General features: G+C 56.3%; 1 protein-coding gene across 1 annotated transcript; it reads right to left on the minus strand.

The window, feature by feature from the left end:
- Positions 1-8: 8 nt before the first annotated feature.
- On the minus strand, positions 9-14,317 carry SH2D2A (SH2 domain containing 2A). Its single transcript, XM_042843274.2, has 9 exons — positions 13,849-14,317; positions 10,130-10,323; positions 8,362-8,591; positions 7,967-8,056; positions 7,639-7,804; positions 6,575-6,778; positions 5,954-6,496; positions 5,040-5,195; positions 9-3,568 (listed from the first exon to the last, which is right to left on the minus strand). The coding sequence occupies exons 1-8, from the start codon at positions 13,970-13,972 to the stop codon at positions 5,040-5,042; spliced, it is 1,707 nt and encodes a 568-aa protein (XP_042699208.2). The 5' UTR covers positions 13,973-14,317; the 3' UTR covers positions 9-3,568.
- Positions 14,318-15,962: the final 1,645 nt, after the last annotated feature.

A 15,962-nucleotide genomic window follows, 5' to 3' on the forward strand; every position in this document is an offset into this window, starting at 1 on the left:
AAAGGCAGTTTCAAGGGCAAACTTTTTTGTAGTATTATTTGAAAACCCCTTTGGGATAGTTGTACATGTGTAGGCACATTTCTCTTCTTACAAGCAATCTGAGCAGGTTTGAAGTGTGTCTGCTTGTTTTGTTTTCCTTGCCAGGCCCATGCCTTCCTGTAAATTTTGAGTCCCTTTTGAGGGAAAATTTTTGTTTTCAAGGTGGATGTTGGCTAACGAGACTGCTTGTTTCAGTTTGAAAACAGCACACAGATACCCCCAATCTCTGGACTCCACGGAAGATATTCGGGTTTCCTCTGCCAGCACAAGAAGCGATTGTAAGTTCTGGGACATATAAGAATGGGGTAGGTGTGGGTGTGCGTCCCCAGGCCAAGGCCCAGAGCGCTGTAAAAGTCTGATCCAAATACTAGTTGAATCCAAGTACTTCTGGGGTGAGATGGTGCTGGCAGTGAACTGAAGTCACAGCAGTATTTCCTATAATAATCCAAACCTAGGCAAAAACTGCCTACAGCACATTTTTATTTTTAACTTATCAGCCTATCTGTATAACTCCTACTCCCTGCTGAGGCATCAACTCTGGTTTAAATGTTAACTCCACCCACCTGGCTGGAAAAGGGAGGCAATATCCAGACTTAAATGTGTTTCACAGTACACTTGAAAAACGAGTTTCTTCATTTCACTTAAGCTGGTGGACTTCCCAGAGGCAGAGACGGGCATGTCTGCAAATAATACACAGGCCAGCTCTCTGAAGATGTGTGTATCTAGCCATTCTTGCTGGCCTCACTTCCTAGTTCATTGTTTGCTGCCGAACTCTTACCATGCTGAAGCAAGGAGCGAGTCGGTCCAGTTCTTTAAGTTCCATTCCCGACATCAAAGGTTTTATTTGTTGTACCACAACTAAAGCAGTTGATTGAGGCAATTCCATTGAGGAAAACGCCAAAAGGCAATTTGCTCTCATCTGCTCTGTTCTCTCCGCCCCTCCCTCCCCCCCAAAAAAGTACCTGGTGAATGAAGTCTGATTGTATTTTAAAATCAGATTTATAGGTTAGTTCCCTGGATGTTTTAGTACATGGCAAAGCCCATTTTGAGTGTTCCAATGACCAGAAAACAGTTACTGTTGAGTAATTTATTCATATCTGTACAGTGAAATCCTCTGACAAGAGATTTGATAAAGGAATAAAACTTTTAAATGAACCAAACCACCCCTCCGGTTGCCTCTCCAGGGGATGGGATTGTTCACACGCTCTTGCCACTCTCAGGAACTGGATTGGCCCAGGAGTGATTAGATCTTACCGGTTTTAATACACTGAACCCACGGGGCCTGACTCCTGTACACCAAGGCCCTGTTGCACCCCACTGGCATGGATACAGCCTTAACTTACACCCACTTGAAGGTCCCTTCTGCCAGAGCTGTGAAAAAGGAGTGTTAAGGCTTGTCTACACATACATTGCTGTAGTAGCACTGCTGTAGTGCTTAAGTGAAGATGCTACCTACACCGACAGGGGAGAGCGTCTCCTGTCGGTGTAGGTACTTCCCCTCCCCGAGAGAAGCCCTCCTGTCCACGTAGTGCTGTGTGCAGCCGGAGTTCTGTCAGTATAACTGTGGCACTCGGGTGTAAATTTCCCACATGCCTGAGTGATGCCGTTGTACTGACGTAACTCTGTAGTGTAGACCAAGCCTTAGTCTCAATGAGAATCAAGGCCCGGACCCTGAACACCTGGGACTACTCAAAACATAGACACAGGCGACTTGGCAGTATTTCTACATCGGAGAATAGGTGACCCTGCTGGGCAAAAGGGGGACACCAGAACTATTCTCCCCTTCCCTGGAATTGAACAGGGAGACTTCAGGGCCATGGAACATTCAAATGGCTTCTCCCGGCGGAGCTGAATCATGGAGGGGCCTGTTGGCCCAGATGCTGGCTCATGTGAGCCCGGCCGTTGCTTTTACGCTGGTCTGTTCGGTGGTGGGGTTTGCGGCTGCCCTCCCCACAAAGAAATGGTAGGTCTTGGGGTGGAGAAGGGGGAAGAATCAGGTGGACACCAGAAGCTCTCTGGCCACTTGCTTAGTAGCCGTGTTACCAGGTGCACACGTGAGTCAGATCACCCCCGGGGGAAGGGGCTGCGTCGGGGAGGAAGCAGAGGTAAGGGCGTTGGGGGTCTTAGGGACCTTTCCCATGTTTAGGATTTCTTGTAAGTTTCACCTTCACTCTGAATTTTCTGGCTTTGAGAGATTTTGTTTGTTCCCAACTGCAGCGTTTCCTGGGCCTTTCCTCTGTATGTTACCTAGTGGAACCCTCAGCCGCTCTCCCCCAGGCGCTGAGACTTCTCGCAAAGCATCCTTGTAGCATGCAGTGTTTCCTGCCTATCACCTTCCACGATCCATCCATTTCGTAGCCCTGCCACTCTCTTCCCACATCCCCCAGTACCTCCACCCTCTGCGCCCCTCCCCAGGCTGCTCCTAACTGGCAGCTGTTCCTTGAAGCAGCGATGACACAGGGGGGTCCTGTCCGCTACTGTGCCGGAGCCTAAAGACCATCCTTCCTCTCTGAAAATGCTGCCTTTGAACCTGCCTGTCGACCCGTCCGGGTGGGGAGAGGAGGAATTACAGCTGTGCTTGGGCTGAGCCGCATCCGGATCAAATGCTTTTCCTTCTCTTCGTTGTCTCTGGGGATGCTAAGACACCTTAAGGGCAGTTCCCGGCTCAGTGAAGGCCCATCGCTTTTATTTATAGACAGCCCGTGGCGGTGACCAATTCTTGCCCTGAGAAGGGAGAGCGAAATACAGCCCATCGTGGTTACAGAAAGCAGCAGAAGGTCCATAGGACTTAATGTGGAACTTAAACCCTGAGTCCTGCCCTTCATTTAAGCAGGATTTAAATGCCGCCCACCCTGGAGGCAAGTCAATTTCATCCCATTTGCTTCTGTTTATTCCCCTTATTTAAAAATAAGGATCCTTCTTATCTGAACAGCTCTGCAGCGTCAAGTCAGTGGGCATCTCCGTCCATGCCAGAGGGTGTTCGTTACCCCATTTGGACTTGGTAGTTCCACCCCATGAAGCAGCTTCTACGGCCGCCCAATGACATCAAGAAGCAAGGACCCTGCTCCAAGGGGAGGAGGGAAGGAGATGACATCATGGGTCCAAAAAAGACACAAGTCTTGAGTACCAAGCAACCTCTGACTGAGAGCAGGAGGGATGGGAAAACCGATAAAGCTGGTGTCGTAGCTGTGAGGAAGAGACTGTGAGCCGAGGACCTCGCTGGGTTTTTTATTGGCGTTGGATCTCATTGGCCTTTCCATGGAAAGATCTTCCCTGCTTCCTGAATCTCCCACCCTTGGAAGTGGGGCAGAGCGCGAGTGTGTGTGATCCTTGAATTCACGGTGCAGGCTGCTCTCAGCACAAACGTGAGAGAGGCGGTCGGAGCAGCGGTGTCTTGAGGGCGTATGTCTGCAGCAACTCTGTGTCCTAGAGAGCAGCTGATGGGGAAGAAGTCTTCTCCGGCGGCTCTCAAGCCCTGGAACCCTTGGCAGGGGGTGTCCTGCCGGCTTGCCTTGAATGTGGGAGGGCTCTGAAAAGAGTGAAAATGCTTGTGTCACGCATCCCAAAGAGTTGGGTGTTTGCCATTTTCCTCTTCCCAGCTCAGGGAGGGTGGGCGGGCTCTGCAGGGGCTGGGCAGCAGGGCTCACTGGGGGATATGAGGGGGCACAGGCAGCTTGTGGTGGGGGGTGTAGTGACCCAAGCTATGGAGCGTGTGACTTCTTGCTATTTAGGTGACAGAAAACTTAAATGCCTGTGAGAAAATCTAGCAACTTCCTAAGAGGTTAAGACCCCCCCTCCAAGTGTCCCCTCCGTCTCGTAATTCTCTGTCCTTTCTCTTTCTTCCCTCTGTTGAGGGTGGCTGTGGCTGGCTATTTTCACCGCACCAGTGTTAATTTTGTGCTACTGGTTTACAGATCAACTAACTAGCAAACAGGTCGGGCCCGTGTCTTTTAAGAGTTGTTGAATTTATATTCATCGCAGCATCTAAAACTGCAGCTCCATGGGCCTGATTCTCCGTAACTCAGCCCCACGGATGCTGGCCTGGAGTGTAACGGGGCCGCAGAGCGGATGGAAATGGCTGGCTGAGGATTCCCTAGCTCTCCGGGTAGGGTGGCGCTGGTGCCAGGGCCCTGCTCCCATCTGCCGGGGTAGGAGGTGAATTGGGGGCATGGCCAGAGAACCATAGAGGGCCCAGCACCTGCTTATGGAGAGTGCAAAGATGGCTGAAAATCCATCCCAGCTCCAAGCCCAGTAATAGGGCAACTGGTAATATATCCCCCTCCGGCTCTTATCACCCATCCACCTCAACGGGGGTCAGTATCATTATCTCCATTGGATGGATGGGGAAACTGAGGCACAGAGTGGCAAAGTGACTTGTGCAACAGCAGGCTCGTGGCAGAGTTGGGCCTAGAGCCGCTGTGACTTAACTCTGTCCTATGTGCTAGCAGCCCCTAGACAACACTGCCTCCCTTTCATGTTCAAGGCGGTGTTAAAATTTTAACCTGCCTTTGAAAGGATGCTCCCGTCAGTTTAGCCTACAAGTGGTTGGTGGTTGTTTTTTTTTTAATTAAAAAGCAGATTTTCCTCCCCAAAAGGCTACTACAAGAAATGCCTTTCCCCATTCTCCTTTGAGATTCATCAAATCCAGTCCGTCCCCCCCACCCGCCCATCCCTCGAGGGTTTGAGAGCCGGAACAGGCTGGAGCGTGAGAACCCGAAAGTGACTCACTTGCCCAGGGGTAGGTTCAGTGCTGCATGGGCCTGATGCTCTCTCTCTTTCTCTGCACAGGGGGCAATTCCAGCCACCGACGGCTTGGCCCTACCCCCGATGAAATCCAGGTGCATCGCAGTGGAGACTGGATCTGGCCCGAGTCCCCCTGCGCCTTGCAGTGTCATTTGCCCCAGTGGGTGTGAACGCTAGCTGTGGGCTGACATGATGCATAAGGGCTGACTGTCTCCTTCTGCCTACCTAATTTCTTCTGGATTTTCCCTAATACCTACCTAGGAGTTACTGCTCCCCGAGGCGTGCAGGCTAGGATGGTCTCCAGAAATCAGCTCGTAAATGTTTTCTAGACCTTCCTTTCCCCTGGTGGCTGCTGGTCTGGTCAGGCTGGCTGGCTTCCTGCTGTAAACCAGGTCATCAAACTCCAGCGGGGTCTGAGAGGAAGGAGGAGAGAGGGGGAAAGTGAAAGGGACGCAGAATTGCTGCGCGCCATTCCTATTCAGGCCCTGGGGAGAGGCGTGGGACGGGCAGCGCTGGGGACAAGGATTCCTGGTGCACCCACGGAGCAGGGACAGCAGTAAATCACCCTTCCCCCCCCCTCCATGCACCATTCCCCACCAATATTCCTCAGCCCTGACTTCAGCGGCAGCATGGGCCTGTGGGTAGGGCACTAGCCTGCAACTCAGGGAAGCTGGGTTCTGTTCCTAGCTCTGCCACTGCTCTGCTGGGTGAGCTTGGTCATGTCCCTGCTCCATGCCTCAGTTTCCCCTCCCACCCTCTGTCTTCTCGACATAGATTGTAAAACAGAGACAGGCTTTTGCTATGTATCTGCAACACCCAGCACACGGGGGCCCTGATCTCCGGTGAGGCCTCTAGGCATTATGATAATACTCCAGAATAGTGGAAGGTTCAGGGGAAATCAGTATCCTTGGCCCATTAAGCCCATGGTCCAGCAGAGGGGGGAAATAGCATTGGTGGGTTCTGTGTGAGCGACCCCCACCCACTAGAATCAGGACTGAGCCCCACCAAACTCATTGCACGCAGGCCCCCAAGCAGCCAGCGTATGTGAGTCACCAGCTGGATTTGAACCAGCGACCTAGAGTGTCTCAGGGCCCATCAGACTCGACTTGTCCTGCCCCCTTGTGGCCATTTAAAGCGCAACTCCCCACTTGTCCTTCCACCTGGCACCCACCTCCGAAGATGGCCCAGACGGCCTCCCCCGGTCCCCCTCGGCGGTGAGAGCTGCAGGCAGCCGCCTCCTCCGGGACCCCTGCCCCGACATGCTCCGGAGAAGCCTGCGGTGTCCTGGGGACGGCTCGGCGGGAGGTCTGGATGAGCCCCGAGGCAGGGTGGAGGCCGTGTCCTGCAGGACTCTGGGTAGAGCCTGGGGCCGGGGCCGGCCCGCCAGCTCCACCTCCGCGTAGACGTTCTCGGGGTCGGGGCTGGGCAGCGAGCCCCGCCCCATGGCATAGAAGGGGATGGGCTCGTCGGGTTCGTAGTAGATGCGGCGTTCGGGGGACGGGAAGCCCTCGCGGGGCTCGGCGTAGGTGTGGAAGCGCATCAGCTGCTGGTACTTGGCCTCTGCGGGCTGGGCCGGCGTGGGCTGCTCAGTGGGGACGGGCGCTTTGCTGACGTGGGCGTAGGGATCTGCAGAGGCCCCTGCCTCTTGCATGGGGCTACTCGGCCTCTGAGCGGGGCCAGCTTTGGCGGGGAGCGGGGGAACGGAACAGGGAGCCTAAGGGAGGAATGAAATGAAGTCAGCTTCTGTCTAAGCAGTCCTGCTCCTCCCCCCTTTGTCTGTGTCCATGTTTACCTCCTTGGAAGGGCATCCCTCGTTCCTTTGCCCTGCAGCCAGCGGGCAGGGGTGGGTCTGTTGGCCGGGCGCCTGGGGCTGTCTGAGAACCAGGCTGTATGCTTGGCTGCCTGCTGCTGGGGGGACATTTGCTGGCTCGGGTGGGGCGCCGGACCCTGCTTCGGCTCCAGCCGGGATCCCACCACTCTCTCGGCTCTTGTCGCTCTGCGGCAAATGGAAAAGCTGCTGAGCGATAGATGTGGCATTAGAAGAGAGGGGAGAGAGCGCGGTGCAGCGGTTAGGACCCTCTTTTAGATGTTTGTACAGCACCTAGCACTGGGACTCCTAGGTTCTACAGCAATACAAATAACCAACTGCAACAGAGCACAGGGCTGGGTGTCAGGACACCTGGGTTCTCTTCCTAGGGTGCCGGGCGTAGTGGGGAGAACAGAGCACAGGGCTGGGTGTCAGGACACCTGGGTTCTCTTCCTAGGGTGCCGGGCGTAGTGGGGAGAACAGAGCACAGGGCTGTCCTAGGGTGCCGGGCGTAGTGGGGAGAACAGAGCACAGGGCTGGGTGTCAGGACACCTGGGTTCTCTTCCTAGGGTGCCGGGCGTAGTGGGGAGAACTGAGCACAGGGTATTGGGACTCCCAGCGTCTATGCCACTGACTCATTGTGCCATCTGGAACAACTTGCCTTTCAATTGCCTCATGGTGGGGAAATTCTCCCAGTGCACTGGGGATCGTTCTGCGCTGCTGCATGTCTTGGGGGACACGATTCATTCAGGTGCTAATTACTGTAACACCTGTGACGGCTTCAGATTCCACGGCTGTCATGGTGCTGACCTCAGCCCCTGATGTTGCACAAGCCCAGACCCTCGCTGCTTGGCCTGGAGAATCCCCATCAGCAGTACAGGGCCTATGACACACAGTGGAGCAATTGTGCTCCCCTCCAGCAGAGGGCAGTGGTGACACCAGGCAGCCAGCACATTCCCGTGCCTGTCTTGTGATGGCAGTTGCGGCATTCCAGCGATCCCTGGGCACGCAATGGGATGCCAGGCGCTCTGGGCGAGTCGCTCTCTTACCCTGGGGCACGGTGCTGTCAGGAACTCATAGTAGGGGGTGACGGGGGCGGTGGTGTAGTGCTGAAGCAGACCCTGGAGCTCAGCGTGGGCGCTGTCCTCTCCTAGGATCACGTAGCACTCGTCTTCCAGCTGGTCGAGGATGAAGTGCCGGCAGCGATCTCTGCCCCTGGAGCCCGGAGAGAAATCAACACGGGGGTGGTGAAATTCCAGATGCACTGGAGCGAATGGGAATTATGCCACTTCCACCCAGTGCGTCTGGGTCAGCGGCGGCTTGGCGATCCCACCTACGGGGCTGGCTTAGGAGCAAAGGGCGGCCAGGTGACCTCACCTGTACGACAAGACAAATCCCACCGTGCTTTCACTGAAGCGAATCAGAAAAGAGCCCAGTGGCTTCTCCTGCAGCAGCTGCTCCGTGTCCCTGTGTGGGAAGGACAAACGGGGTCAGAAATAACCCGGGCGGGAAGCAGCGGTTCCTGGGTGAGAGAGGCGGCCTCATAGGGCCGGGGTAGGTGCTGCTGGTAGTTTGGGTACAATATCTCAGCCCCCCGCCACCCCGGCTAAGTGAAACTCCTTCCTTAGCCCTATCTGTGGCAGCAGGACGTGGCGCTGCCTGTGGGAAAAGCCCCAGGGTCCTGGGGACGCTGCTGTGGGGCCGAGGGCAGGCAGCCACGTACCTCCCACCGCCGGCTCCGGGGTACCTGCCAGGCACCCCCGGCCCCTCACCTCCTGCTGATGAAGCCGTGAAACCAGGGCGGCAGCTCCCCCTGCTGGCGGATCCGGCTCGCCTGCGTTCGCTCGAACCACGCCCGGGTTCGGGCCTGCAGCGCCGACGGGGCCTCGGGAGGGTCCAGGCCGGGCCCCAGCCTCGCCCGCGTCTCCACTCCATGCGCGGGGTCCCCGAGCAGAGACCAGCTCAGCTTGGCGCTGGCCGCCGGCCACGAGCTGAGAGGGGCCTAAGGGAGTGAGAGCAACAGAGGCCTAGATGAGGGGGAGGGTGGCGGAGATGGGGGCCATGTTCTTACACACACACACACACACACACACCCTTAGTGCCAAGCTGGGGCAAGCAGTGACTGAGGGGAGAGCCCCCCCACACCGGCCTGCAGCATGGTGGATGTGGCAGGCGGAGCGCCAAGCCCTGAGCCTGGGCGTGGCGAGGGCAGGAGAGGCCGTGCCCCCTTTGCCAAGCCCCTTCTTTCCGGCAGCCCCTTGGGGTTCCCTTTGTGCTGACGCCGCTGGGGAGCTAATCTCTGCTTCTCAAGTAGAGACTTCTGTTCCAGAGACCCTGAGCGGATCCTCGGGGGGTGTCTGTCTTTCTAGGACCAAAGGCCCCGGCCTCTCGGATAAGGAACCCGGGCGAGATGCCATGAGCGGGCAACTGGGCCAGGCAGGCGTCCCAGGCCGATTAACAATAACCCCCCTCCAGGAGCCAGCTCTGGGTGGCGAAGCACCCGGCACCCGCAGCTCAGCCGGAGGGAGGGGGGGTTCTTTGCAGCATTCTGCTAAGGCAGTCGTGAGGGCTTGGCCGCTTTGTGGGCATTGTGGGGGGGGGGGGGAAGCCAGGGAACAGGCCCCCCTGCAGAATTGGGGAATGGTCAGAGCCAGGCAGAACCCAGCACGTCCTGCTGCTATCATCAGCTGGAAGCTGGCGCCAGGGTCGCTGAGGGTCCCGGGTCTGCGAGCAGGGCTCAGAGCTGGGCTCACAGCCACCCTTTATGCCCCTTGCCTCTCCCATGCTCGGTGCGCCGCCCGCCACGTCCACAGAGCCTACGTGCTGGGGGCATATGCCCATACACCCACGGGGAGATAGATACTGAAGGGTGGCTAGGAATACGGACCGGTGGGCAGGTACTGTGGGGTGGATGGACGGACGGACGGATGGATGGATAGATACAGGAGGGGGAGACAGAAGGATGGACGGATGCACAGGTACTATAGAGTGAACAGATGGATACTGTCGAGTGGATTGATGATGGACAGATACTGTAAAGGTGGACGGATGGACAGCTAGTGAAGGATGGATGGATGGACATATGGACCGGTGGACGGTTGGACAGATACTGTAGAGTAGACAGACATGAATGAATGGACGGATTCTGTACTGTAGGGTAGACAGGCAGTATGGAGTGGACAGACGGATGGCTACTGTGGAGTGGGTGGGTGGGTGGACGCTGTAGGGTGAATGCCCAGTTACAGATGGGGGGCTAGACAGACGGATAGACAGGTGGACAGAAGAGGGGGCTGAATAAGGTACCTGATGCATTTCCCCCCCAGCACACACATTTGTTCCATTATTTAACCCGCTCTGGCAGCCAGGGCACCCTCCCCCAGCTCCCCTCATTCTGCACCCGTCAGACGCTCCCCGCACACCGCAGAGCCGCGGGAGGGGCCCGGCACAGCCCCGAGCAGCTGGAGATTGGCCAGTCCTACACCTCCCGGGTGCCATGACACGAAGCCGCAAAGGGCCAGCTCGAGGGTTCCCAATTCCTACCGTGGTATAGGTGCCTTGCTCCCTCTGAGAGCCAGGAGGCTGCTTCTCCTTCTGGGCCCCGGCTGGCGCTCTGCTGAGCCCAGCACTGGCGCCGTCCAGCTGGGGCAGCTCATCCGCGTTGTCGTCTTTGCTGAGACCGTTGGGTTTAAATGTGCTGAAGAGGAGGGGTCCCTGATTGTCCCAGACGTCAGCCCCTGGGGATGGAAACAAACAGGGCTCAATCCTCCAGCAGGGCCCCCCTGCAGGCGCAAGAGCCTTCTCCTCCGCAGCTCTCGTCCCCATCCCAGGTCTCTTTCCTGCCTGGCCTTTGGCCCCTGTATGCAAGCCACCTGGGGGGACTGCACTGGGCGGGAAAGAGGAGGTGGAGCTGACCTGCAATGTAGATCTGCATGGCCTCCACTGCCTTGCTTCCTATGGACCCTCCCAGACAAAACAATATCCATTGATGGGGAAACTGAGGCACAGATGGGCCATGCTCAAGGTCACCCCCAGCAAGCCAGAGCTAGGATTAGAACGCAGGTCTCTTCAGGGCCAGGCTAGTGCTCTATCCACTAGGTTACGCTGCCTCCTAAGTCATAAGCGCTGTCTGTCTATCCTAGCCCGACCCAGGCCAATGGGAATGTTGCCACTGCCTCCCTGGAGGCAGGATTTCACCTTGATGCTGGGAAATGGTGCCAAACGGGGGCTGGCTTGAGAGAGTGCCCGCTGAGCTGGAAAATGCCCCGGGAACAGGGCAGCCTGAGGCCAGCCAGCCTGGCCTTGCTACACCTGGGCTGGGTGCCGACCCTAGAGGTGGAGCTGATCGGGGCTGCTTTGTTCTGCTCCCATGGGGGTGGGATGGGGTTGGAGGCTGGCTGAGGACTAGGGCTAGCCGGAGCCCTTGCAGATGGAAACAGCCTGGCAGGAAAGGAGTTTGTTTGCTGCTCTGGTCGGCCTAAGTCTAAAGGATGCTGTTATGCGTTACCTGCCGAGTCTAATCTGCAGTTGGAGCAGTCTGGGGAAACTGAGGCAGGGTGGCTGCAATGCCGTGCTCTGCTGTGAGGGGGTGCTCTGAGATGGTATGTCTCGCACCCTTCCTTAAAGCCTCGCGGTGCTGGATTCTCCACACACCCGCCAGCGCTTGGGCCTTTATCGCTAGTCTCACAATTCTGGGTGTTTTTCAGCAAGCCCCAGCTCCTGGAGTCCTGTGATGAGGTGAGACTCTCAGCTCTCTCTCTCTTTGTTAAAATACATTTCTAGCTTGGGGTGTGTGTGTATTTTTTTTTTCAAAATATGAGCCCTGGTCTAATCCTAAAGGCCCAGAAAACTAGAAGGCAAATAAGAAGTTCCCAGAATGTCTTATTGTTTTAAACAAAATCTCATGATTTTCTGGGCTCTGAATCATGGCTTTCGAACTCTTCGAGTTGGCAGAAGTGCACCCTGTAGGTAGCCCTCGGTGCCTGCTTTCCCCAGGTGTCCATGATGCTGTGGGGGCGGAGGGGAAGGGAATGAATCCCCTGGGGTGCAGCCAGTTTCCAAACGCAGCCACTTTGCTCCAGAGGTGTGAGGCGGGGCGGAAAAAAATATCGTGCATCTTCTTCGCCCGAGCAAAAAGATGCAAACTAAATGCAGCTGCCTTGTTGACTCTTAGCTGAGGACGCAATAAGACAGCTGCTGTGCTGGGACTGCAGCTAGGTCAACTCAGCCTCCCTCTCCGCTGTGCCCTTGTGCTGGACGGCACCGGGAGCAAAGTCTAGAGCTGCCCCTGGGACGTTTTCCCTTCTAACAGGCAGTTTGGGGTTGCTTTGAAACTTTGCCAAACTTTCCCACGCTGGATATCTGAATTCTTGGGGAAAGTTTCCGCTAAAACCGTTCGGCTGTTTCGGAGAAAGAGGGTAGGGAAAAATCCGTCCTACCCATGCAGAAAAAATGCTTCCCATCCCATACGTGACTGTGTCATCAAAGACTGCACCAGAATTCAGCCCCCTTGCAGCCAGTTTTCACAGGAAGCCTTAACTGGGCACGTCTTAACTTTGGAGGGTTTGATTTTTTGTGAGCTTAACGTGCTTTTAATGTTTTTTTAACGTAATCGCAACCTCTTCGGGGCAGAGACTCTCTCCCAGGGCGTATATCCAGCACTTCGTGGCCCTAATCCTCGACTGAGACCGCGAAGGCTACTGTAATAATCCCAGGGAATACAATTGTTCTGTTGGGTTCTAATCCTGATCTAATTACAGGGGACCTTTCAATAGTGTTTAATAAGGGTTAATTAAAACAGGAAGTAATTATTTAAACCAGTTGATCAATCCCACCTTAGCATCCCGGAGATGTCTGCCAGCGATTGCCGCGGCATATTTTAATATTTTAATATTTTAAGGAGCCCTTTTAATAATACCCATCTCCTGCCACTCAAATGGAGAGCAGCATTGCAAGGCCCCAGTCCTGCAATGTGATCAATGCGTGTTTGTGCCCACAAGGACACTGGCTGATCCCCTTGGAGCTCTGCCCAGGGACAGGGTTGCATTCCCAGGGATCTGACTCCAGGATCGGGGCCTATGCTGGTGCAAAAGAGAGAGACACCTCTCTCGAAAGAGACCTAACTGTCTTTTCTTGTTGCTGCCGCCGAGTTTCTCCCAGGATATCAGAGAGACAAGGTGGGGGAGGCGATGTCTCCTATTGGACTTTTGACTCCTGTTGTCGAAAGAGACAAGTTTTCGGGCTACAAGGAGCTCTTCTTCGGGGCTCAAAAGTGTCTCTCTTTCACCAGCTGAATTTGTTCCCATAAAAGAGATCCCCTCCCCCTCTTGTCTCTCATTTCCCCCCCTTTTTTCCTATAAGAAAGAAAAGGCACCAATTCACGCCCCCAGCCCCCCGGTCAGCCTGAGCACCGCGGGAGTGTGGGCTGCTGCCCATTCCGCTCGGGCAGCGTTTGACATCTGCTTTGCACTGGGGCAAACAGCCAGCCCGAGGTGCAGGAGGCTCGGGCCTCCATCTTCGAAAGCGTTGGTGCTAGGACGGAGCCGCGCTGCGCTCACCCCTCCCCTTGGAGAAAGCATTGCAGGGTTGGCTCCGGAGCAGGGCCCATCAAACCGGCCGGCCCAGGTCAGCAGCTCGGGGCGCGGATGTCGTCTGGAGGCTGGCATGGAGCGAGCTGTGTGGGTCTCGGAGCGACCCCTGCCTGCCAGGCATTCCCCCAACCCAGCCCCCACAGCTGGGCAACCTCCGTAAAGAGCCCCACGATTGCCTGGGGGTGGGGGCTGGGCTCAGCTCCAAGCTTGGCTCGTGGGAGGGGACCTGGGGCTCCATTGCCTCAGGGGACTTGTCCTCCGGATCACACCCGTGAATGAACAGCTGGAAGGCCAAGGCCGCCTGGGGGGGGGGCAAGTGGGGCAATTTGCCCCAGGCCCCACAGGAGCCCCACGAGAATATAGTATTCTATAGTACTGCAACTTTTTTTTATGGAAGGGGTCCCCGAAATTGCTTTGCCCCAGGTCCCCTGAATCCTCTGTGCAGCCCTGTGCAGGACTCGTGCATTGGATCAGCCCAACGCCTGGCGGGCAGTTGCCCCGCTGTGGCATGGGGCATTGATTCCCCTGGCTCTGCTGCCCCACTCCTGCCTGCAGGACTCCGGTCTCCATGGCTCTCGCCCACGTCCCTCTTCACTGGACTCCCCTTAAGGGAACAAATCTGCTCCAGTGAAGAGCGGTCGAGGTCTTCCCCCGCTCCCCAGTGGCTCCTACCTGTCCTAGGTCCCTCCTTGAGCGGGGAGTCCATGCCCTGCGGCGGCCCGAGCTCCGAGACCCTGGCAGCGATGTCTGCCGGAGGTAGGGGAACTGATAAGTCCTCCTCACGCTCTCTCTGCATGCAAAGGGCAGGAAGCAGCTACCGAAGCCACAAGATGCTGCTCGTTCACGGGCGAGCAAAGGAGCGCCGCCGGCGACGTCATGGAAAAGGAAAGTGCCGCGGCAGAGTTCTGGGGCGAGGTGCTGGGGCCGGAGATGAGAGGGTGGTGTCACCGCAGCGCCCGGCCGGCCCGGGCCTGTGACACAAGGGGCGTGATGGGAGAACGTCCCTGGATCCGCGAGACGCTGCGCGAGCCAGCTGTGACAGGCTGGGCTCGGTCGCCGCTCCGAGGGGTGGCTGCAGTAGGGTGACCAGAGAGCAAGTGTGAAAAATCGGGACGGGGGTGGGGGGGTAATAGGAACCTATATAAGAAAAAGACCTCAAAATTGGGACTGTCCCTATAAAATCGGGACATCTGCTCACCTAGCAGACAGCCAGCACCCGTAAGCTATTTAAATAGCCCTGATTCTTATCTAGGCTAACGCCCCTCCGTGCCAGGCTGGGACACTGAAAAGTCAGCCAGCTAGCGGCGGCTGGGGTTGCTTAGAGGGGTCTTCTGAGTGCCGGGCCATAAGACCTGGGTTCGAGTTCAGACACTGCTCTGGGGGACCTTAGACAAATCATTTGAACTCAGTTCCCCCTTGTATAATGGAGAATCGTCTTTCCTTTGTCTCGTTAGACTATAAATGACCGCCGCTCCCCTGGAAGGAACTGTCGGTGGCTCTGGGTCTCTGAAGGGCCTGGTGCAAGGGGGCCCTGACCTCCGTTGGGGTGTCTGGGTGCTGAAGCTAGACAAACAACTACCATCAAACATGAGACCCCCTTGGTGGTATCCTGCCAGGCCTTTGAGATCAGGTGCGTTTGCTATTTGGAGGCCTGACCTGGGCTACATCACCCGGGGAAGCTGTCTGGGGCCAGGCTAGACCTCGAGAGCGTCCTGGCGAGCAGGGCACCCTCTGCTGCAGGGAGTGGGGTGGGCGACTCAGCAGGGGGTGCTCTCCTCCCCGGCGGGGCTGTGCCGCTGAGAGCCGAGCAAGTGACCTAATTCTCTTCCTGAGGAAGCAGAGCTGAGGCAGGGGGGTGGGTTTGAGGCTCCGAGCTTCCGCCACCGTTCTGTGTGCCCAGAACCTGTCCCCGATTTCCCAAGGGACTGAGTATTTCGTGATCCCGGCGGGAGGCTTGTCAATTAACCAATTCATGTTCGGCCAGGGCTTTGGCAACTTAAAGAGCCCGGTCTTGTGTATCGGATTCCTAGATCCCAAGGCTAGCGGGACCACTGCGATCACCTAGTCTGACCTCCAGGCCAGAGAACGGCCCCAGAACAATTCCTAGAGCAGAGCGTCTAGTGAAACATCTCGTCTTGATTTAAAAATGGCCAGGGATGGGTTAAGGAAGCAACTTGGCAGCCAGGACTCCTGGGTTCCTTTCCGAGCTCTGCCAGGGGAGACATTAGTGGTTAGAGCAGAGGGCTGGCAGGCAGGATTTCTAGGTTTAAACCCCTCTGCCAGTGATCCTGGGTGAGTGTCTTCCCTTCTCTGTGCCTGATTCCCCCCCGCAAAATGGGGTAAAATATTTGTCCCCCTAGGCTGTGAGTAGAAACCCCCCTCTCTCAGTGGAGTTGGGGAAAAGAGAAATTTAGGAGAGCTCGTAAAGTCGGTGAGGGGGGCGGGTGGGTCAAAGGTTATGGCCCCACCCACCAGCTGATCTTCATACAAATATTCTCCCTCCCCGGAATGGGTGTTTTGCTATTATCCAGTCTGTGAAAAGTCGTCTTCAATCTGTCCAGCCTGGAGGGAGGAACAGTCCCATGGGGGGGGGGGGGAGGCCGCCAATCACACTTCGCCAATGGCTCCCATAAGCTGGAAACTTTGTCTAAACAGCTCATACTTGGCAGGAAAAGGGGGTTGAGTCGTGAACTACCGGCAGGCAGAAAAAGGGCAAAATCCTGTAATTTACTTATAAGGAAAAATGTACCCAACTCCATGCAGGCAACTGCAAGGCACTGGCTCCC

This window comes from Chrysemys picta, chromosome 20 (assembly GCF_011386835.1).
Source record: "Chrysemys picta bellii isolate R12L10 chromosome 20, ASM1138683v2, whole genome shotgun sequence".
Lineage (NCBI taxonomy): Eukaryota > Metazoa > Chordata > Testudines > Emydidae > Chrysemys > Chrysemys picta.